At 40.4% G+C, this 23,285-nt stretch overlaps 2 protein-coding genes across 3 annotated transcripts in view; one reads left to right on the top strand and one right to left on the bottom strand.

Moving 5' to 3' along the window:
• Fyttd1 (forty-two-three domain containing 1) overlaps nucleotides 1-22,430 on the bottom strand; it is a 37,256-nt gene extending 14,826 nt beyond the window's left edge. For both annotated transcript variants that reach the window (XM_050159771.1, XM_050159772.1), the window contains exons 1-4: nucleotides 22,195-22,430; nucleotides 14,735-14,863; nucleotides 4,352-4,500; nucleotides 352-464 (exon numbers count right to left, since the gene is read on the bottom strand). In XM_050159771.1, the coding sequence (XP_050015728.1) occupies nucleotides 352-464; nucleotides 4,352-4,500; nucleotides 14,735-14,863; nucleotides 22,195-22,297 (494 nt within the window). In that variant the 5' untranslated portion in view covers nucleotides 22,298-22,430. The remainder of the gene's footprint in view (nucleotides 1-351; nucleotides 465-4,351; nucleotides 4,501-14,734; nucleotides 14,864-22,194) is intronic.
• Nucleotides 22,431-22,439: 9 nt separating this feature from the next.
• The window catches only part of Rubcn (rubicon autophagy regulator), a 71,361-nt gene continuing 70,515 nt past the window's right edge, over nucleotides 22,440-23,285 (top strand). The window contains exon 1 of the mRNA XM_050159770.1: nucleotides 22,440-22,899. The gene's annotated coding sequence lies outside the window, so the exon portion shown is untranslated. The remainder of the gene's footprint in view (nucleotides 22,900-23,285) is intronic.

Genomic DNA, 23,285 nt, shown 5'->3' with positions numbered 1-23,285 from the left:
CAGAGTTTGGTGCATGGTAGGAATGCACCCTAGCAACTGAGCTACATCCCTGCCAGAGTATCTTATCACAGCAACAGAAGAGTAACTAAGACACAGTCCATGAACTTGGGACCCAAACTGTAGAAAAAGGAGAAAGTGAGTCGAGCACAGTACTTACCCATCAGTTTCATGTCTGTGAACACTGTCACCAACCTATTCCTGTTGCCATACCCTTCCTGCCACAATGAACTACAACCTAAAAGAAACCCTTCCATCCTTAAGCTGTTTTCGTCAGATATCATGGCACAGCAACACGACAAGGAAATAACACAGAGACTTTCTGATAATCCATTCTTCTATTTGAGTACTTACTTTCTGTTTAACTGGTTAGGTCTCTTGAGAACTGCAACTGGTTTCCTTTGTACTTCATTTTGTCTCAGAAGACTTGTCTTCCTTTTTAACGTTGGAAAATATCGTTCTATATTCTGTTGGAAGGTAAGACAACTGTGTTAATCAGATTGCCATCTGTGATATAACTTACTACAATAAAAACTTTTTTGTGGTTATTTTTTGTTTTTTGTTTTTTTGAGACAGGGTTTCTATATGGCCCTAGTTGTCCTGGAACTTGCTATGTAGACCAGGCTGGCCTTGGACTCACAGAAACCCAACTGCCTTTTTCCCCAAGTATCGAGATTACTAACATTATCTAATGTGCAGTAACAGAACCCTAGAACTATTTTAATACAATAGGGAGATGGAAAAACTAAGATAATTTGAATTTTTTTAAATGACTGACAAGATGGACAATCATATTACACTTAATACAGAAATACCTAAGCTACTGGGTGAGAAGGTGAACTGGTGGTATGGAGAAATATTCCTCTAGCACTCAAGAAAAGAATCCAAGGCACACTGAGAAAGTTCTTAGGTCACTGGGGGAAGTGTGATAACCCTACCCCCACCTTTTTCTGATTTCTGGCCATGAGATGACATCTTGCTGTACTACAGTCTCCTGTTATGACCTATTTCACCAGCGGCCCAAAGCTATGTGCTCTGCCCCTCCTTGACTCCTAGCAGAACAACCCACAAGCCCCAAAAAGTAAGGCCAAAATAAACCTTACTCTTTAATTAGTTCAATTATTTTACTACAATACTAAAACACTGACTTTTTGTAAAGGAATAAAGGCCAATTTCCAAAACAAGTATGTGAAAATGATATCATACTAACAATGAAGGTACAGTGTAACTGATTGGGGGTGGAATTTAATAAAAATCAAACACATGAAATGTCTTCTTTTCCCACATATGTAAATTATATCCATCATAATTCTAATTCAATTTTCCATATTTCTATGAAGATGTATCCAAACTTCTTAACTGTATGGACCGTTTCTTATACATTATTTGCATTTTCCTATTGCTTTAAGCATGAGAAGTTAAACAGTATTTAAATATTTTCTTTAATATTTAACCTGGATTTATTTGATTTCTTTCTCTCTCTCTTTTTTAGACAAGGTCTCTCTACATTTTCCTAGCTTTCCTGCACCCACCATGTAACTCACAGAGATCTGCATGTCTACGCCTCCTTGTGCTGATATTAAAGGTATATACTACCACACGCAGTTTATTTGTTTTCCTGAGACAGAGTTATACTATGTAGCTAGCCTCAGTTTTACAATTCTCCAACTTCCATCTTTTAAATGTTAGGATTATGATGCAGTCACAGTTGGCTCCATTTTTGTTTTAAACAGATCTTTACTTACTTGTGTGTGGTATGCATGCGTGTGGATGCACATATATTCATGTAGATGTGTGTGTGGACAGAGGTTGACCTCAAATCTTCTTCAATAGCTTTCTGCTTTATTTTTTGAGAAAGAACCTCACTGATTACGGAACTCACTCATTCCAAGTTGACTGACTGGGTGGCCAGTAAGTTCCAGGAAATCCGCCTGTCACCATCTCTCCAGCTCTCAAATTACAGGTTGTTATATGTGGATTGAACTAAGGTTCACATGCTTACACAGCAAGTGCCATCCTGAGCCATCACCCCAGCACCCCTTCATTGGTGCTTAGAGACTATTTAGAAAAGGAAATGTAGAACAAGGAAAAAGACTATCAATAACATAAAAAGCCCACAAGATCAGAAAGATCATGCCTATTTCAAGCATTTTTCTTAATTATGCATATTGTGTCTAAGTGTGGGTATGTACATATGCATGCAGGTGCCTGTAGAGGCCAGAAGAAACTGCTGAAGCCCCTGGAGCGGGAGTTACATGTGATGATAACCTTCCTGACATAAGTGCTGGGAACTAAACTCCAGAGCATCAAGAGAAGCATATTTTCGTAACCCCGGGAACAATCTCTCTAGCCCCTATTCCAAGCTTCTTTATTTTACCTTAAGTCATAACACCAAAGACCATTTTATAGATAAATGTGAAGGGCTCATTTGTGAAACATAATTTTTCAGTACCTGGCACGTTATAATTGTTTGTTATAAGTTAATTTTTGTTTGTTTGTTTGTTTTTTGGTTTTTCGAGACAGGGTTTCTCTGTGGTTTTGGAGCCTGTCCTGGAACTAGCTCTTGTAGACCAGGCTGGTCTCGAACTCAGAGATCCACCTGCCTCTGCCTCCCAAATGCTGGGATTAAAGGCGTGCGCCACCACCGCCCAGCCTATAAATTAATTTTTAAGCTTACTTATGCCAGGTATGGTGGTGCAGTCCTATAATCCAAGCCTCCCTTGTTAAGAAAAGGCAGGAGAGATCAAGTTGTTCAAGTCATCTTTGACTAAACAGTTCAATTCTTTCCCCTCCTCAAAAACAGGAGACAGAAACTAAGTTTACTAAATGTATATATGGATTTTCCTTCTCACTGATTCGTAAATAGAGCAAAACAACTATTTATACAGAATATTGTAATAGGAATTACAAGTAACTGAAGGATAACAAAGTACACAGGAGAATGGGCATATTTTATATACAAATACTATACTGACTTTGAGGTATGTGAAGATCTCGGTATCAAAGAAATGTCCTGGAACCAATTCCCACAGATATGGAGGAACAACTGTATTTGAGCATGAGATATATTTATGAATGGCAAAGATTTTTACTTAGCTATTAAAATGTTTATGTATAAAGTCCCAAAGTACTTCATCTAAAAAAGTAAAAAAAAAATCTGGGAATGATAGCACATACCTTTAATTCTAGCACTTGGGAAGCAGAGGCAGGCCAATCTTTGTGAGTCTGGTTTACATACTGAATTCCAGTACAGCTAGGGCTGCATAAAAGAGACTCTGTCCCCAAAATAAATAAACTGCATTACATATAAAAATCAGAGGAGCATGGGCTTGAAGGAACATGACTGTAATTCCAGCATCTGGGAGGTTGAGGCAGAGTCCAAGACAAGCCTTGGCTATATGAGATCTTATTCAAAAAGATAAATTAAAAATCAAGGCTGGTGGGTACTGGAGAAATGGCTCAGGAATTAAAAACATTGGCTGCTCTTCCAGAGGACCCGGGTTAGATTCCCAGCAGCTCACAGCTGTCTGTAACTCCAGTTCCAGGAGATCAAACACATTCAAACCAATGTACATAAAGTTAAATAAATTTTAAAAAATTAAAAAAAAAATCAAGGCTGGGGATGCAGTTCAGTATAGTATAGTGGCTGTCTAGCTCTGAGTTTAATCTCCACCGTCCAAAAGAATAAATAAGAATCTAAATTCTGAGGCTGATGAGATGGTCCTACAGCCGTGCAACCCTTATAGCCAACAGTTTATTCCTAAATGGTGAAGGAATTCCCAAAAGTTGTCCTCCAACCTTCACACATGCATCCTAGTACATATGTACCCGCATACGCGCGCGCGCACACGCACGCATACACACAATATTATTTTCTTAAAAATTAAATGGGGGGAGGGGATAGAGAGAGAGAGGACTCAGGAAATAACAGGACTTGCTGTTCTTGCAGAAGCCCTGAATTTAGTTCCAAGCACCCATGACAGGTGGCTTACAACCTGTAACTCCAGCTCCAGGGATCTGATACCTCTACCTCCAAGGTCACCTGCACACTCACTCACTCTCACACACACACAAATAAAATCCTTAAAAATATTTTTGCAAGAATCAAAAGACTCTATCTAAAGCTTATTCATAAAAACATTAGTATAGCCAGGTGTGGTGCATTTAAGAAGCAGAGGTAGAGAGACCATCTGTGAGTTCAAGGCCAGCCAATGGTCTACATAGTAAGTTTTGTAGGCCAGAAAGGGCTACAGAATATTTTGTCTTAAAATTCACTAATAGTAAGTATGTGACACTCACCCACAAATATAAATAAAGGAAAATGGTCTCGCACAGTATCAAGCCATCATCCTACCTTGTCACTTAGAGGTGGACGATTCATAGGACTAATTCCTTTTCGAATTCCAGTTGCTTTCCTAGCTGCAAGGCCAGTGATAACTCCATAAGGACGTCTCTTTCCAGGCAAAACTCTTCCTCTACGGCTCACACTTGCTTTACCAAAACCTATAGAAAGAAAAAATTTAGGAATGCAACTGCAAAGTTGATCAGATATTTTACTTCTGAAACATGTATATATGGTGATGGGGATCAAATTCACAGCTTTATGTGTGCTATGTAAACACTCTACTACTGAGATACACTCCAACCCTTAATATTAACTTCTCAATAGGACAATCTAAACCAATTTGTGTAATACAGTGGCTACTAATTTATTTGTTTTTGAAACAGGGTCTCACTACATAGTTCTGTCTGGACTTAAAAATGCTAGGAAGATGGGGTTGGCCTTGACTTCCAAATTAGCATTATAGATGTGTGACATGTTCAATAGTGGCCACTAACTATACGTGGCTAGTGAATACCTTGACTAGTCTGAACTGAGACAGTACATAGTGTTTCATTAATGATTTTGTCTTTTATGCTAAAATGGTAATATACTGAATATGCTTGACTAAATCAGGTCCCTTGGTACATGGTTCGAATTTTATTTCTATTAGTGTTGAAATACACTAGAGTCCCCAGCTCATCTTCCGTTTACTAAGTTACAATTTGGCTTCTTTACTCTTAGCCTTACTCTATCCAAACTGCTTTCACTGAAATCTTCATCAGAGCCAATGAATTTATTTTAAACTCTGTGGCACGTAACATTACTGAGTTTGCTTTTCTGTTAAATATCTCTATATATACTTTTTTCTTTTTAAAAAATGATTTATTTATTATTACTTTATGTGCATTGGTATTTTATGAGGATGTCAGATCCCCTGGAGTTAGTTACCGGCAGTCGTAAGCTGCCATGTGGGTGCTGGGAACTGAACCCAGGTTCTCAGTAAGAACTGCCAGTGCTCTTAACCACTGAGCCATCTCTCGAGCCCCTATATACTTTTTTCTAGTGATAAAAAAATATCCATTCTATACATATATAAGATTATCAAAGAACAAAATAGTCTAAATAGAAAAAGCTTGCTATAGATATTCTAAAAACATAAATATAAGTTAACTCAAAAAGTATTGTCACATGTATTACCACTATTTTGTTAGCTAAGTAGCCAAAAGGTGCGCTCAATCAACTTTTCACATCAACTAAACTCATATTCTTGTGTAATATTTTACAGGCTACATCAATACTATACCATGAATACTATTCCACTTTTTAAAATCTTTTTATTATATTACTCTTAAATAAGCTACACTTAATCTAACCAATTTAGTCATCACCTGGGTTATGTTTTGTCTTCCTGAGACAGGGTCTCAGGTAATTTATTATAACAGGATGACCTTCAACTTTCATTTCAGTTACTTTTAACATTTCTACACACATCCATCCTTAACATATTTCTTTTACTTATATTACAAAAAAAATCCCAAATGATGAATTTACTTGTATTTCTAGAAACATACAGTATAATTCCCTTTTCTGTATTAACTTTTAAACATTTCTATCTATGAAAAATGTGCATAGTATATTTGTTTTTTAAAGATTTATTTATGTTTTATGCACATATGTAAGCATGCATATACACATGTGTATAGTGACTATGGAAGTCAGAAGAAGGATGTCCAAGCCCCTGGAAGTAGAGTTACAGATGGCTGTAAGCCACCATGTGGGTGCCGGGAACTGAACCAGGTTCTCTGCAAGAGCAGCCAATGCTCTTAACCACTCACCAATTTCTCTAGCCCTAGGATATCCCAATATCACTAAATTCCCTTGTGTGATTCAGTTTTTGTTTTCATCTTTAGTATTTGTTTTTTAGGTTTGGAGCAACTAGCCAAAATCTTAGCCCATTTTTCATCTGTATTATTTAGTATGGGGGGATTATACTTCATCTGATGACTTCATTACCAATGAGAATAACCTGTATGTCTGGTTTCTAACTATCTATATTCTTTCATTATGAATTGCCATTGAAGCAGATTTCTGTGATGTAAGTGATGTCTTTCAGGGTTTTAAGAAGGAAACTGGCCAGTGGCACACATTTTTAAGCTCAGCACCACGAAGCAGAGGCAGGTAGATCTCTGTGAGTTTCAGGACAGCCAGAGCTATGTTGAGAAGCCCTGTCTCAAGAAAAAGTCAAGTAAGAGGGGAGTTTTATTTACATTTATTTATAGTTAACTGTAAGCATCTTTACTGAACTTTACTATCCATGAACATGGTATATATTTCCACTATACAGATCTTTTTGTGTCACCAGGCTGGCTAAGTGAAATTCTTTTTTGCACATTTATCTTACTTACCACTAGATATTCTATAAACTTTATAAATCACATAAAAGATTCATTTCTACTAATAATTTTCACACTGTCATTCATGGCATAGTAAAACGTTATTAAGGTTTTAATTACTACTACTTCTTTCTGTGCTGAGGATTAAACCCAGAGAGTCTCACATGCATGCACGGCCAGTGCCCTATCATAAAGTTATTAATTACTACTTCCTTTCTTTTTTGGTGGTGGGGATTCAGGATCTTACATATGCTAGACAAGTGTTCTACCACTGAGTCACATCCCAAGTCCTTTTCCTTCCTATTGTTTGATGTTTTACTCTTTTGGCTCCCAAAATAAATCCCCATGGAGGTTAATTAGTAGTTATGAATGCCTTGTCTTAGCTTGGCTTGTTTCTTGTCAGCGTTCCTTAACTTAAATTACCCTGACTACCTTTAGCCTCTGGGCTTTTTCCTTTCCTTTCTTACTTCTGTATATCTTACTAGGCTAGCCCCTAGTGTCCGCCTCTCCTTTTTCTTTTGCTCCTCTCTTCCAAGATTTCTCTTGTTTATATTCTCTGCCTGCCAGTCCCATATATTTTTGCTCCTGCCTTGCTATTGGCCGTTCAACTCTTTATTAGGCCATCAGGTGTTTTAGACAGGCAAAGAATCACAGCTTCACAGAATTAAACAAATACAGCATAAACAAAGCAATACATCTTTACTTCATTAAACAAATGTTCACAGCATAAACAAAAGTAACACACCTTAAAATAGTATTCCCCAACAACAGTTCCCTCAAATAGTCTTCCTTTGCTTTCATGTCCATATGTATGTTTGTGTGTATATATATGTATACATATGCACTAGATTCTGCATATGAGAGAAAATAGAGTCTTTTCTCTGGAGACTTTTCTTTTCCCCTGGGTACTAGAGTTTGAACCTAGAATCTTATAAATACTATGCACCAGCTCTATCACTGAGCTAGCTATACCTTTAGCCCCAAATTCTGTAATTTTAACATAGAGATTTGTAGGTGACAATTATGTCATCTCCAAACGATACCTTTTTCTCACTTCCAACAATAACACCTCAACTTTTTAAAATTTCCTAATGCAACAGCCAGAAATTTTCAGAGAATTAGCTAAGTAACACTGTGATGGTGGGCAGGCTCATCTTAATTATAGTTTTTAGAGGCGAAATTCTTTAGGATGACACCTGCAACAGGGTTTACAACAAAAGTCTCACTGTAAAAACTAAGATTAAAATCATTTTCTTAGCCAGGTGGTAGTGGCACAAGCCTTTATTGCCAGTACTTGAGAGGCAGAGGCAGGTGGATTGAGATCAGCATGGTCTACAGATAGCAAGGGCAACACAGAGAGACAAAACAAAAAGAGAAAGGAGGGGGGTGGGGGAGAGAGACAGACAGACAGACACTCTGAAACTGATATCTTGGGGACTGGAGAGATGGCTCAGCAGTTCAGAGCATTAGCTGCTCTTCCAGAAGTCCTGAGTTTGATTCTGAGCAACCACATGGTGGCTTGCAACCATCTATAGTAGGATCTGATACCCTCTTCTGGAATAAAAGTACAGATAGAGTACTCATATAGATAAAATCTTTTAACAAAATAATTTTCTTTACTGTAGGATTCTACAGGGCTAATTATGTACCATGGATCTCTAAGAGGAAGATAATAGTACATGTCATTTCCAAGCTTATTTAACTCTTGAACCTTTTTGTGTGATATTCAATTTTGAGACCAGAATACAAGACAGGAAGTCTATTATGCTATGGGGTGTGAGAGTCACAATTAAATCTATCTCAGCTCCCACAGTTCATCCTTTACTATCTGCCTCTAATAAGAACACCATTTTTTTTTTATCGGTGGGCATGACACTCTTGTCAGTAGAGGATGCTGGGGAGATTCTAGAGTATGAAGAAGCTTTTCTTCCAGGTGCCAGTATGTTTCTCGAGGTTTATTCTTGTGCATGGGACACTAAAGAACATTCACCAGCCTTCCTGCCCCCTGGCTGACACTATTTGGCTATCAAGGATAATAGTTCAAAATTCTTGATTTAATTAATTTGTCTAGTTCCCATCCTTTTTCACCCCCCAGTAAATTTACGACCACCACCACCACCACCACCCATCGATAGACAGCTTCTCACGGAGTCACATTAGGATAGGGACACAAGGAACTCCTCTTGCTACCCAGGGGGCCATGTCATGATCACACCCTCTCTAATAAAATCAATTCAGATGTGGGGGTAATGATAGTATGTTGTGTCCAATTCCTTCTCAGGTATTTGATGTGGGATTTCCCTCTGTAAGCTGTGATTACCATTGACAAATAAACTGTTTTACACCTATACCAGAGCTATAGGGGAACAGAGCTAGGCTGGGAAAACTAAGCTGAATGCTGGGAGGAAAAGAGGGTGGAGTCAGGGGGAAGCCATGCAGCCCCTTCAGAGTCAGACACGCTGGGAACTTTACCTGGTAAGCCACAGCCACGTGGCAATACACAGATTACTAGAATTGGGTTAAGTTAGTAAGTACAAGTTAGCCAGTAAGAAGCTAGAGCTAATGGGCTAAGTAGTGATTTAAATAATATAGTTTCTGTGTGATTATTTTGGTTCTGGGCAGCCAGGACAAACAAGGGCCTCTTCCAACAGGTATTCTCAGTCCTAGAAGTATTAACTACTATTAATTTTACCAGAAGAAAAATTTTTAATTAAATCATGTGATTTTCCTCAGGAATAATTAAGCTATGTTGTATGAATCTGTATGTAAAAATCTACGACTTGTTATTTTTATTTGTATCAACTACTGAAACAGCTACTGCTTTCAGTGTTAGACATGTCCAATGTTAATTTTCATGAGAATCTGATGAGACTGATGCATCCATTTTACTTTTATAGGTTAGGCAAAGAACAATGATTACTGAGAGGTCAAAGAGAAGAACAGAACCGTGCTCTAAATGCAGGTGTGTGTAGCTTTAAAAATAGAAGAGAAAAAAGTAAGCTTTGAACTAGCTGTTAGAAAATGAGCAGCATTTGAATAGGAAGGCAGAAATGAAGAATTTCCAGTTAGTGTAACAACTATAAAGACATGCATGAGCACAACTGATTGAGAGATTTAAGTCTGGGGAAGGGTAAAAATGAATGGAAGCACTGGGCACAGACCATGTAAGGCTTGTTTGTGACAAAGATTTCACGATAAAATTTTATCAGCTTTCTATCAGTATCTTAGACTCACTCAAAGAGGGGAAGAGAACATGGTAAGACCATTTAGGATAATTGCCACAGGAGCACTCAAACAAGACTCGATAAAGGACTATGAGAGGAACTGAAATTATTACACAGGAGTGAGTTGGACTTTTATCTTTTTTAATTATAATTTTCAATATAAAATATATTTTGATCAGCCTGGCAGTGGTGGCGCATGCCTTTAATCCCAGCACTAGGGAGGCAGAGGCAGGCGGAGGAGGATCTCCGTGAGTTCAAGGCCAGCCTGGTCTATAGGAGCTAGTTCCAGGACAGGCTTCAAAACTACAGAGAAACCCTGTCTTGAAAAACCAAAAAAAAAAAAAAAAAAAAAAAAAGGAAAAAATATATTTTGATCATACTTTCCCTTTCCCACCCCCTTCCCACTCAACTTCACATTTTCTCTTTCTCCCTCGCTCCAGAAGAGTGAATTGCAAAGCAAAAAAGAATGGTTAAACTGAGAGAATCCATTATTGTACCACAGTTTCAGGGTCAAATGAAACAAGACTAACAGGAATAAAGTTGAAAGCAAACTAATACTGACTGTCAAGAGTCTGCCCTTTAATCTCCCCTACTTCTGAATGTGTCTAAAACACTGCTCCCATACGCATTATTCTCTTTACTCTGTTGCCATTTCCAGGCACAGAGGACACTGGGAAGAAGGGCAGAGATGTCAGCAGACGAAGAGTGAGCAGTATGGACACGATGGAGATGAAGTAATAAAGGCACAAGGCAGAAAGCAAATGAATAAAAATGGGTTAATTTATGTTATATGAACTAGTTATAAACAAGTTTAAGCTATTGATCAAGCTTTTTTAATTAATAAGAAGTCTCCTAGTGGTTACTTGGGAGCTGGCAGTTGAGACAGAGAAAGATCCACCCACACCACTGTCTTTTACTTCTTTTATCTGTGAGAACTAGAACTAGGCAGTTCTAGAACACAGAAAAGGCATCTTTCTTTTGAAACTCCACTGTCCTGTACATGCATTTCTTTCACACATACATTCTTTGCTTCAATAATTTTAGGAGCCCCTCTTTGAAGAGAGCAGTTGAAGTTATGAGGAGAAAGCTTTCACACTTGTAGAATGGACCCTAGAGGGTTCCCTACCCTCTTTCCAGCACATGAGATTATCACAAGAAGTCCATGGGCTTCACCCAGAAGGCTCTCATCAGAACCTGACTCTGGTGGAATCCTGATCTATGACTTTCAGACTCCAGAACCAAGAAATACACTTACTAGGGTTTACAAACTACCTAGCCCATAGTAATTTGTTTTAAAGCATAAGCTAAGATTCTGCTTCAGTATTCAATCAATTTAAATTACCAATGTCACAAAGACTCAAGGAAGAAGAGCCCATGTGCATGAGAAAATGACAATGCCTTGATTAAATGCAGTTTCCACCTCCCAGACCCCTTCTGTCTTTAGGATTCTCTATAGGTGTACAGATAACATTTTGACCACCTCTGTTTTTTGTTTTTGTTTTCTACCACAAACATTAAAGTTGTTTTTACAAGTGTTTAATGAGTTTCTAAGTTAATATTTCAGACAAGGAGTTAGAGGCTTCAATTATGTCTCTCACCCAACAAAATCATACCACGCATATGCCAATGGTCATCTATGTTGTTATTCTCTTCCCTCAAACTAATGCCATCAGAGATACCACAGGTGGAAACCTGAACTCTTTGCAGTCAATCGGATATTAACAACAATTCAGATGTTCTATGTTAAATCAGCACATCAGCAGAGCGCCTAACCCAGTGCAACCCCAATCTTAGGAGTTGCTAAGCTTCTCCTAGATAGCATTTACCTCAGGGCTCAAATCAGAACGCCATAAAAGGGTAATTTTCCTGATGCTTCAGGGAGCAAATTAAATCTCATTTTTATTCATTAAATCACACTTTATCTTAGCACAAAACCATTATGTTAAGTCTATAATACTATATCTTTAATAAAATTACTATTTTATGTGTATGAATGCTTCGCTCTGCATGTATATATGTGTGTCCCTAGTGCACATCAAGGACAGAAAACAGTGTTGGATGCCCTGGGATTGTAGTGACAGTTGTGAGCCACCATGTGAGTTCTGGGAATCCAACCTAGGTTCTCGGGAACAGCATGGCTCTTTACTGCTGAGCCATACTGTAACTACCCAGCTTTCCTCCCTCCCTCCCCTTTATATCCCATCTTGTCCCAACTTGAGCTGTTATTTTTTGAGACAGTCTCACTATATAGACCAAGCTGGCCTTGAATTTACAACAAGTCTCCTATCTTTGCCCCTCAAATGCTGAGATTATAAGCATGCACTGCCATGCCCACTTACGACATTTCCAAAACTATTTTCTCTAAGTTATTTGTCACTAGAAATTAACTCCTTAAAGCTAAAGATTGGTTTTTTTTTATGTATTTCCAGAATCAGACAGTTCAAACCATTTATCAGATATGGAAGATATAAATAAATTTTATTTCTGGCTACTCTGAACTCAAAACAATTACTTCAAAACAAAATATATAAACATATGATGGCACAATAATATGGCATATTAAATAATATTTGTAAATGAATCTTTAATATAAATCAATATAATTATGTATTCATTTTAAACAACTAAATACCTATCCAAAATGCACAAAGTAGACTCAGTTATTCAAAAAATTATTAGAGGCTAAAGATATGGTTCAGCTGTTAAGAGCACTTGTTGCTCTTCCCAAATCAAGTGATATACACCCACATGTAACTTCAGCTCCAAGGTCTCCAATGCCTGACTTCCATCACAACTGTACTCACATGCACACAACCCTACATATAATTAAAAATAAAAATAATTTTTTAAAAAAAATTATTAAAGAACGTTAAGTTTCTTGTAGGTTCCACTCTCAATAATATGTATTTTTGAATAGATGCTTGTATATTAACTGTTAAACATATAAACAACTGAAGATTCATTTTTGCTTTTCAAAATACAGAATAAAAAATTAAAAGTTGAGAACCAGGCAGTGGTGGCGCACGCATTTAATCTTTGCATTTGGGAGGCAGAGGCAGGTGGATCTCTCTGAATTCAGGGCCAGCCTGGTCTACAAGAGCTAGTTCCAGAACAGGCTCCAAGGCTACAGAGAAACCTTGTCTCGAGAAACAACAAACAAACAGTTGATTAATTTGGCAAAGTTGGTTTTTTTTAATTCCTTCTATTTTTATTGTGGAAAATAAAATAGAAAAGATTCTCTTATTCCAAACCTTCCCGCCACCAACAAGCATTTTCATTGCTAACCCTGTTTTATTTTATCTTTTTAAAAAATTTTTATTGATTCTTTGGGAAACTCACTCATACACCCTAATCACTCTCATTTTCCAATCCTTCCATTTCCTCCCCTATTGTGTCTGCCCCCAAAATAAAATAAAATAAAAAATATTTTTTAAGTCCAATTTGTGTTATCCATACACTTACTGGCGCACGCTCAAACCCTCACTGGCCTGCCCCTCTAGTAGAACTGAGTTGTTCCCCTCCTGCACCCTCACCCTCAGCATCCTTACCACACTTCCTCAAAATTCTCTTCGATGGGTTCCTGTTGTTTAGGCTGTTACCCTTTTTTTTTTTTGCAGTGAGGGGGAACTGAGAGGCAGGGGTTGTCACACAAGCCTTTCATGTCCCCCTCTCTCAACTTTGTGTCTGCAACTGGAGACACCATTGCAGATGTAATTCCCGAAAGTTTTTAATTATGTGAAAAAGACTTAAGTTTCTTTTTGTTTGAACAAAGGTTTATTCTAAGATGCTGGTATAGCTACTAAAAAAGTTAATTTATAATACACATGGTGAATTATTGTTCCCAATCTATTTAAGAAAAAAAAATGATTATAGGTAAACAGCTGTCAGATTAATAGAATTAACTATTTACACCTACAGCAGTCATTTTAGTGACGCCTTTGGGAATTTACAAATAAAGCTCTTGGATGATGAGATGAAGAATTTGAAGGAAAACTGGGTAGTAGTGGCACATGCCTTTAATCTCAGTTCTTGGGAGGCAGAGGCAGGCAGTGTCTGTGATTTTGAGGCCAGCCTGGTCTATACAGCTAGCCATGGCTACACAATTGAGACTCTGCCTCTAACTAAACAAATAAATCTGCAGGTAATTTTCTTTGCAGAATAGCAGTCTGCACATAGTAAAGGATTCTCCTTTACAACGTGAGTTTGCTTCCTGTTAGATGTGCTTTAGTTCAAACTGAGAATCTTCTAGTAAACAGAGCTGTCTCACAATAGAGTAAATTAGCTTGAGGTGCAGTATATGCTCTTTCACTGAACAAATTCAAGCTGGAGTCAGTTATCTATCAGACTTACTAGGGAGGGGAAACAGAATCTGATGCTATATATCATCTTTGGCAATTCTAAACTCTAGATATAACTTAAACTATTTATAAACTGAGATCACTTTTAAACAACAGTATTTAAAGATCAATTGTCAGCAATTTTAGGAAATAATTTTTTGATTTTCGAGACAGGGTTTCTCTGTAGCTTTTTGGTTCCTGTCCTGGAACTAGCTCTTGTAGAACAGGCTGGCCTCGAACTCATAGAGATCCGCCTGCCTCTGCCTCCTGAGTGCTGAGATTAAAGGCGTGCGCCACCACCGCCCGGTTTAGGAAATAATTTTTTATTAAGTTTTCAGAACAAAAATCTGAATGCAAATAAAAATCACGAAGTGGTACTGGTGTATTCCTTTCAGGTTTTAAGTCTATGCTGAACGCATTACATTATGTATCCATAAATAACTGCATTTTAAAACTTACCAGAATTCTGCTGGATTCCCCACCGTACTCTCATCCTGAATTGCCGGGTACCATTTTGCTGAAGTCTTCTATTTAGTCTTGGAAAATTTTGCTTCTTTCCTTCTTTTCTATTCAGTTTGATAATATCATCTACAAAAGACGTAATGCCATTATTATTTTCATTTTTACACAATGAGTAAATTGCACAGTCTCATTTTATAGTAAATATATTCTCCTATACCCCCAATTTAGTTCCCATTATTATTATCTTAGCTTTTTCAGACAGCCTTAGTGTGTACTCCAGGCTGGTTTTGAACTTACTGTTATAGCTTAGGCTACCTAGATTCCAATCCTCTTCCCTCATCCTAAGCTTCAATCAGCCATTTTACCTGATGAAATGCTTGAGAAAAATTTCTCTAGTAAAAGTTTCAATCAATAGACAAAAGCAGATCTACCAACTAATGAGTTCTGCCAGGGGGACGGGACAGCAGGTAGATTCAGCTCAGCAGTAGTGTTTGCCTAGAACATATAAGGCTTTGGGTTCAAAACCCAGTACTACAAACATCAGCAAAATGTATACTCTTGTTCTTGGACATGTTGGCACATGCCTGTAATCCCAGGGAAACGAGGCAGAGGTAGGAGGATCAGGAGGAGTTCAAGGGCCAGCTTTGACTATATATTGAGTTTGAGGCAAGTTTGGACTCTCAGAAAGACCCAAGCAACCAACTCAAAAATAGCAATAAAGACCTCAAAAGACATTTTTAAATTCACCTGAATTCAAAAACCACTTATTGGGTGTACACTTTATGCAATTAATTCACGTGTAAGTCTCCCATAAAGGAAACAAAAGTATAAGACAGTCTTCATTCTCAATAGTTTCATTTTTTTTATGGAAACAGGCATACAAATAGCAAGCAAAATTAACAAATATCACCATAAAGATATAGTACTCAGTTCTGTTCTTCTCTAGCAAAGTCATTCATAATTACTTCTTTCTATTCTGACCTAATTCTGTATGCTTCATTATTCCAAGTACACTATCAAACCCCTCAGAATAATTCATAAACATCACAGTGAACAGTGTAAAGATGAGAAAACTAAATGTATTTCAAATTCTTACTCATTAAGTGTCAAAGGTTATCAGAAGACAACAATATACTCATTCAAAAAAATTATCTGGCGCCAGGGAGATAGCTCCACAAGTAAAGGTTACCTCTAAGCCTCCAGGCCTGATGGCCCAAGTTTATAACCATGGTCAAAGGAGAGAACTGATCCTCACAAGCTGTTCTCTGACTCACACACCCATATTGTGTTGTGCAACCCCAGACCCAAAAAATGTAAATGTTAAAGAAAAAGAACTATCCAAACTCAGCAGGGTGTGGTGGCACACACTTGTAATCCTGGCACTTGACAGAGTGAAGCAGGAGGACTGCTGTAACTCCTAGGCCAGCCTTGGCTACATAATGTCACTATCTCAACAAAGAGAGAGGATGAAGAAGGGAAGGAAGGAAAAATCCTCTAGGACCTAAATCAAACCTTAATTGTGATGACGGAAAATGCAAGTAACTAAAGAAATTGCACTGTCAGAAACTTCCTACTAAAGCTAAAGGTTCATTCCAATTGTTTTTCCAAATAATTTTAACCATAAAGATGTCAATATAATTACTTTTTCCTAAATCGGAGAAATACAAAAAAGGATAAGTATCATTTCTTATATGATTTACATTATTTCTCTCATACATTGTTCTCTGGCCTAAACACACACAACAACATGCACAAACAAGTTCATGTAATTTAAAGTATTTCAAAGTACATTATTTGTCTTCTTGAGACCAATCTCCAACTGCAAAATAGCTTGCTAAATTTAAAAACACAAGGGCTGGAGGTGTAGCTCAGTGGTAGAATGTTCCTCTGTAAGCACTCAAGACCCTACCTTTGCTCTTCAGTATCAATAAGATAAGACACTAAAAGCGCCTTTTTGTCTGCGGTGTCCTTGGACTACCAGAACCTTCATCTGGCGATGGATGGAGCTAGAGACAGAGACCCACATTGGAGCACTGGACTGAGCTCCCAAGGTCCATATGAAAGCAGAAAGAGGGAGAACATGAGCAAGGAAGTCAGGACCACGAGGGGTGCATCCACCCACTGAGATGGAGGGATTGATCACCAAGGCCAGTTGGACTGGAACTGTTGGAGCATGTGATCAAACCAGACTCTGAGTGTGGCTGACAGAGAAGCCAAGGAAAATGGCGCTGGGTTTTGATTCTACTGCATGGACGGGCTTTGTGGGAGCCTAGTCTGTTTGGATGCTCACCTTCCTGGACCTGGAGGAAACAGGGAGGACCTTGGACTTCCTATATGGTAGGGAACCCTGACTGCTCCTTGGACTGGAGTGGGAGGGGGAGGGAAGTGGGAGGAGGGAAGGAGGTGGAAATTTTCAATAAAATAAATAAATTTTTAAAAAGATACTAAAATCCATTTGTTAGTCACATTCCTTCATTGAAGAAAAATAACCAAAAGGAAAAAGAAAATAGGAAGGTGTGTTATTTTTTTCTGGGGGGGGATCATAATTTCAGAGGTTCCATTCAATCTGTGGTCATTTGGCCCTTGTTTTTAGGTCTACAGTGACACAGAACATCATGATGGAAGAGCATGGAGGGAAAGCTGACTGCCCCTGACATCCAGGAAAGGAGAAGAAGGCACTGCCCTACATAGGCACACCTTTAGTAAGTAACCTGCCCCATCTCAGCCCTGCCTCTCCTAAATAACGCACTCAGTTATGAACTTATAAAGTCAAATCCAGAGTAGCCATTGGCTTCATGACTTCATCACTTCTCAGTAGCCCCACCAGCTGGGGAACTAAGGCTTCAACATAGAAGTCTTTTGAGAGATACTAAATCCTAACACTATGTTTAAAACAAAAGGTTTCATAAATATCAGATCTATGAACTTATAATTCTCATTGAGAAGAAAACAGTAAACATTGTTTTCCCTTAATAGTTACTATTTATTTTCCAGTAAACATCTACAACCTCAAAGCTTTGAGATTATACCCAAACAATGAATCCGGTCAGAGGATTAAGGCAAAGAAGGTGTTGGCTTTGACTACTAGGGTAATTGTGTTGTTTTTGAGACAAGGTCCCACTATATATCCCTGGCTGGCTTTGAACTCATAGACAAGGCTGGCTTGGAACTCAGAGCTCTATCTCCCTCTATCTCCAAGTGCTGGCATTAAAGGCATGTGCCATACATATTGCCCAACATACCAGGGTAATTTTTACAAAGAGAATATACGACATAAATATAGCTGAAATTAATTTGAGACAAGGTCTTGCTTGTGGCCCAGGCCAGCCTCAAACTCATGATCCTCTTGCCTCATCCTCCAGAGTGCTGGATGCTGGATTACTGGTGTGTAGCACAATTGTTGCCACAACTAAAAATTAAAAATAGAAAAACACTTCATTATCTAAGCCCTCAGACAAAATGTTTTGATTTGAAAAGAGAAAATGGCCTCTCCTACCCAATGAGTACACAGGGTAGGTACGAGAAGAAAAAAGAGGTATAGCATGGAGGGACCAGGCCTGCTTGTTGTTGGGGTTTTTGTCCCGCCCAGTACCCCTCAACTCTTTAGTCCAAAGAAAATCACACATAGGTCTCCATAAATTATAAGCTGATTGGCCCATTAGCTCTAGCCTCTCACTGGCTAACTCTCACATCTTGATTAACCCATTTTTCTGATCTATGTTAGCCATGTGGCTCAGTACCTTTTTTCAGTGGGGTAGATCACATCCTGCTGCTTCGGTGATCTGGGCAGGAAAGTGGGAGGAATCAGCTACCTCCTTCCCAGAATTCTCCTGTTCCCATTACATCATTTCTTTTTTTTTCTTTTCTTTCTTTTTTTTTTAATATTTATTTATTTATTTATTATGTATACAATATTCTGTTTTGCATGTATGCCTGCAGGCCAGAAGAGGGCACCAGACCTCATTACAGATGGTTGTGAGCCACCATGTGGTTGCTGGGAATTGAACTCAGGACCTTTGGAAGAGCAGGCAATGCTCTTAACCTCTGAGCCATCTCTCCAGCCCCCCATTACATCATTTCTACTTCCTATCTGGTTTTCCTGACTATATTTCCTACCAGGCCAATCAGTGTTTATTTATAACATGATTGACAGAATACAGACAATTCTCCCGCACCAAAGACGCACTACAATGAACTACTTAAAAGTTTTTTCTTTGGCTAGAGAATGGGTCAACAGTTAAGAGCACTTGCTGCTCTTCTAGAAAACTCAGGTTTAATTCCCGGTGACCACATAGCAGCTTGTAACCGGCTACAACTCAAGTTCCAGGGGATCCTATACCCTCTTCTGGTTTCCACAGGCACCAGGCACTCATATGGTATACAGACATTTTTAGGCAAAACATACACATAATTGTACGTGTGTGTGTGTGTGTCTGAGACAATTATAGTACATTCAATTATTCTCACAACAATCCTATGAAAAAAGGGCTATAATATTAATTTTTAAATTAAGAAGCTGAGTCAATGTCAGTTACGAGTTAACTTGGTAAATACTCTAAGTTCTCATATCAATCCAGCAGAGCCACAAAAAAGAAAAAAAAAAGGAAGGAGGGAGGGAGGAAAAGAGGGAGGAAAAAAGAAAAGAAAGAAAACCATACTTTTTGGGAGGGGGCAGGGACGTGTGTCTCACTATGCATTCATGACTGGCCTAGACTATATAGACTAGGCTGGCCTCAAACTGAGATCTGCCTACCGCCACGTCTCTGCTGGTATTACAGGTGTGTTGCATCACACCCAGGTGCAGATTCTAAATTTTTGTAGACCTGGTAAGACAGCATCTCTAAGATTTTCACTAAAAGCAAAGCACCTGGAGGAGAGGATGGCCTCTCCTGAGAAAAAGACGGCTCGATCAGCTCTCCACACTCTTTTTCTACTCTGAAAAGAACCAGCCCCCTTTAATTGATGTCCTTATTATCAAACAAAACACACACAAATGGGGCTAGAGGGGTGGCTCAGTCAGTAAAATGCTTACCCAACAGGCATGAGGACCTGAGTTCAGATCCTCAGCTCTCCTATACAAAGCTGGGCTCTGTGCACAAGTCTGTAATCCCTGTAATAGGGAGGCAGACACAGGACCCCTGATACATGCTGGCCAGTCAGGTTAGGCAGATGGATGTGCTTCAGGCTCAGTTAGAGACCCTGCCTCATAAAGGTAGAGACTGAAGATGACACCAGATGCCAACTTCTGGCATCCACATGCCTAGTACCTGCACATACATACACATACTAAAAACACAAGATGACTCAGTGAGCAAAAGCATGATGACTTGGAGTTTAATCTCTGGAATCAAAGGCAGGAGAGAACCAACTGTGGTGATATTTGTGTTTTAACAAATAAAGCTTGCCTGAATATCAGAGCACAGAGCTAAACCACTTGAGGCCAGGCAATGGTGGCGCACACCTTCAATCCCAAGACTCAGGAGACAGAAGCAGATGGATTTCTCTTAGTTCAAGGCCACCCTGGGCAATCCTGTCTAAAACAGAAACAGAGCTCACACAAAGGTGATCCCAGCAGTTGGGATCCCATGTCTATAATCCCAGCACTAGGGAGACAGGAGTGATATGGCTGGGCGGAGAGAGGAACATAAGGTGGTAAGGGACTGCTCAGTGCAGTCTGAAGCAGTCCGTCTGAGGAGCAGTCAGAGAACTCATTCTGAGGAAGGATCACCCTTTTGGCCTGAGCATTGGTAGAGGTGAGAACTCTAGTAGTTGGCCACTCTTTTTCTCTGATCCTTTAGTTTTCACCCCTATATCTGACTTTGGGTTTTTATTAAGAACAATTAGAATACAGCTACAATCAACTATCTCTAGGTAATCACTGTCACCTTTCCTAGACTTTCATTTTTAATTCGGTGTGCATGAGATTGTTTGTGCATATGAGCACAGTGTCTATGGATGCCAAAAGAGGGAATGGGATCCCTGGAACTGAGTTACAGGAAGTTGGGAGCCAAGTTGGCAAAAGTGGGTGCTATGAACCAAACTTTGGGTCACTGTAATAACAGAATATGCTGCTAACCACGGGACAATCTCTCTTGCCCCCACCATCACCTTTTTAGACAAAAAGCACAAACAAGTAATTTGTCCTTAGTCACTTCGTTAGAAGTGTCAGGAGCAGGGTCTCCCCGAAATAGTATGGCTCTAGATTACCTACCAATAAGAGCACAACATTTGTGAGGTTGTCAGGAAATTAAATGTGTATTATTTAGCCCACTGCCTAGCAGCCTGTAAGCATCCAGCATTTGTGATACGGATTCACGCCTTTCGCTCAAAAGCTGTCCCCACTTTCTTAGGAGTTCATTACTGATCAGCACTGTCATCAGAATGGATGCCAAACATATGCCTCCTTCCTAATCTTCTAATTCAAACCTAAGGTTCTGACTTGAGGCAACCCTAGACACCAAGAAAGAGTTCTCAACTGCTGATCAAAAACTTTCCAAATTAACAGAAGAGGTAAGCCGAATGAAAAGAATTAGCAAGCAAAAGAATGGTTCCAGGCACAGTATTACCCTAAATACCATCCTCAGAAAAGGTCACACCTGAATTCAGTAGTCAAAAAGGGGTGGTGGTGGGGAGAAAAGACCCAGGAAAAGAAAAAGCAGGCAGCACTGACTTTATCCGTGGCCATAACTTGATTCTACAAAATGAAATTACTTTGGGACCAAATGGAAGGCTTCAGCGTTGGATCTGAATTTTTTTACAAAAATAAAAAAAACTATCATCATGCTTTTTTTAACGTAATCAACGGCATCCTTTTTGTGTGCTGGACCCCTGGTTCTACTAGACGTTTTAGCAATCTGCGTACATCTCTGCCTCCCCGCCCCCAACTAGCTAACTTTGAGACCCGGCTAGGGAACATGCTTCAGTAAACACCTAATCAAACACAGCAATACGGTCCTGGCTTAACGAAGCTCACAGCGCCCGTTCCGGGACCGCGTCCCCGCCCCCCCCCCCACGGCTTTCCCACGGGGGCGCCGGTTGAAAGTCGCCCATGCCAGGCGCACGTCTAGGCACGGTCATGCCAGGCAAATCCTTCCTGTAGCCGCTGGCTTTAGCCGGTCGCAACCCCAACCGTCTTTTAAGACCCTTCAAAAGGAAAAGGCCGGTGGGGTGCGCACACGCCTAAGAGAAACCGTGGCCCGAGAGAGCTCGTACCGCGTGGGAAAAGGACAGCACCCGCCGTCCCTGCGGGCCGCGCGGCCCGACCAGTCCTCACCATGGCCCCTCCCTACCCCTCGGGGGTTGGGCACGCCGGGGTCTCTCCCGCCCCACCTCGGGGGTCCCCACCGGTGCCGCCCACGCGCGACCAAACCCTCCCGTCAACCGCGACCAACCGCCCCTTCCCCCACCGAGACTCCCGCCCCCTCCCCCACCGCGACGCGGCCGCCCCGGCCCCTCACCCAGGGACATGTCGATTTTGTCGAGGTTCTCATTGCTGCGGGCTTTCGGCGGCGGCGGCGGGTTCGCCGTGGCTCCCACCAACCGGGTGCCGAACCGGTTCATGACTGGGGCTGCGGCGTCGGAGCAGTCAGCCGGGAAGGCCGGAGTCGCAGGCCCGCCGCCTCCCACTCACGCACGCAGACTAGCTGCAGCGCGGAGCGCGCACGCGCGCTGGCTGCGTCCTCCCCCGCCCACCCTCGGCGGCGGGAGGGGAGGGGGGCTACCGAGACGAAGCGAGGGCCAGAGCGACCCACGCGGAACTGGCCCCTAGCGGCCCTTGCCGGCCGGGGGCTCCGCTCCAGAACCGCAGCCTGTGGCGCCGTGCAGAGCCGCTGTCCTAGCGCCTGGACGTTCCGCACCAGTGGCAGCGGCTGGACCCGAGCGTCTCCGGAACCGAGCTTGAAACACCAGCCTGGTCTTGCGTGTTCTCCTGGTCCCTCCTGCTGCGAAAAGACTCGGCACGCCCCTCTCCACTGCAGTCTCGGGAGGCTCGACAGACCCCCCGGAGTTCCCTCGTCCGCCAGCAAAAGCTGCGGTGACAATCTTGTGTCACCTTAACAATTAAAGTAAATGCTAATGTATCTGCACCATCTCTCAGTCGGTACTCTATAAATCTTTGGCACGGTACTATATACCTTAGTAAGATCTCATCTTCCCGTGGAAGGGTAAGTACTTCTGTTTATTTAGTTGCATTTTTCTGTCGTTCAATTGAGTTGCGAGACGAATATATATTTTTCCCGAATCGTCTTTATTAGAAAATTTGATGTTTGCATTCCTGCTTAATAACTCGTTTTCCATTTACAAAACGTTATAGTCTACCTTTTTTACCTCTTTTCTCACACAGCGCATTTGCGTAGAAGCGTGCATGTTATTCACCGCCCCCCCCACCTCAACAGCTCAAAACAATCTCAGATGTAGCTTAGCGTCAAATGTTCTCCTTGTAGAAATCTCTGCCACCATTTTCTCCACTTCCTAAAATTTCTTTAGTAGAGACCTGAGCCAGAGATTTGTGCTAACCCAAAGTATCTAAAAACCACAGTAGCCTATGTTT

This window comes from Alexandromys fortis, unplaced genomic scaffold (assembly GCF_014885135.2).
Source record: "Alexandromys fortis isolate MF-2015 unplaced genomic scaffold, M_Fortis_MF-2015_v1.1 scaffold_119, whole genome shotgun sequence".
Lineage (NCBI taxonomy): Eukaryota > Metazoa > Chordata > Mammalia > Rodentia > Cricetidae > Alexandromys > Alexandromys fortis.
Note: the sequence above shows the minus strand (reverse complement) of the source record. Positions and strands in the feature narration are given on the sequence as shown.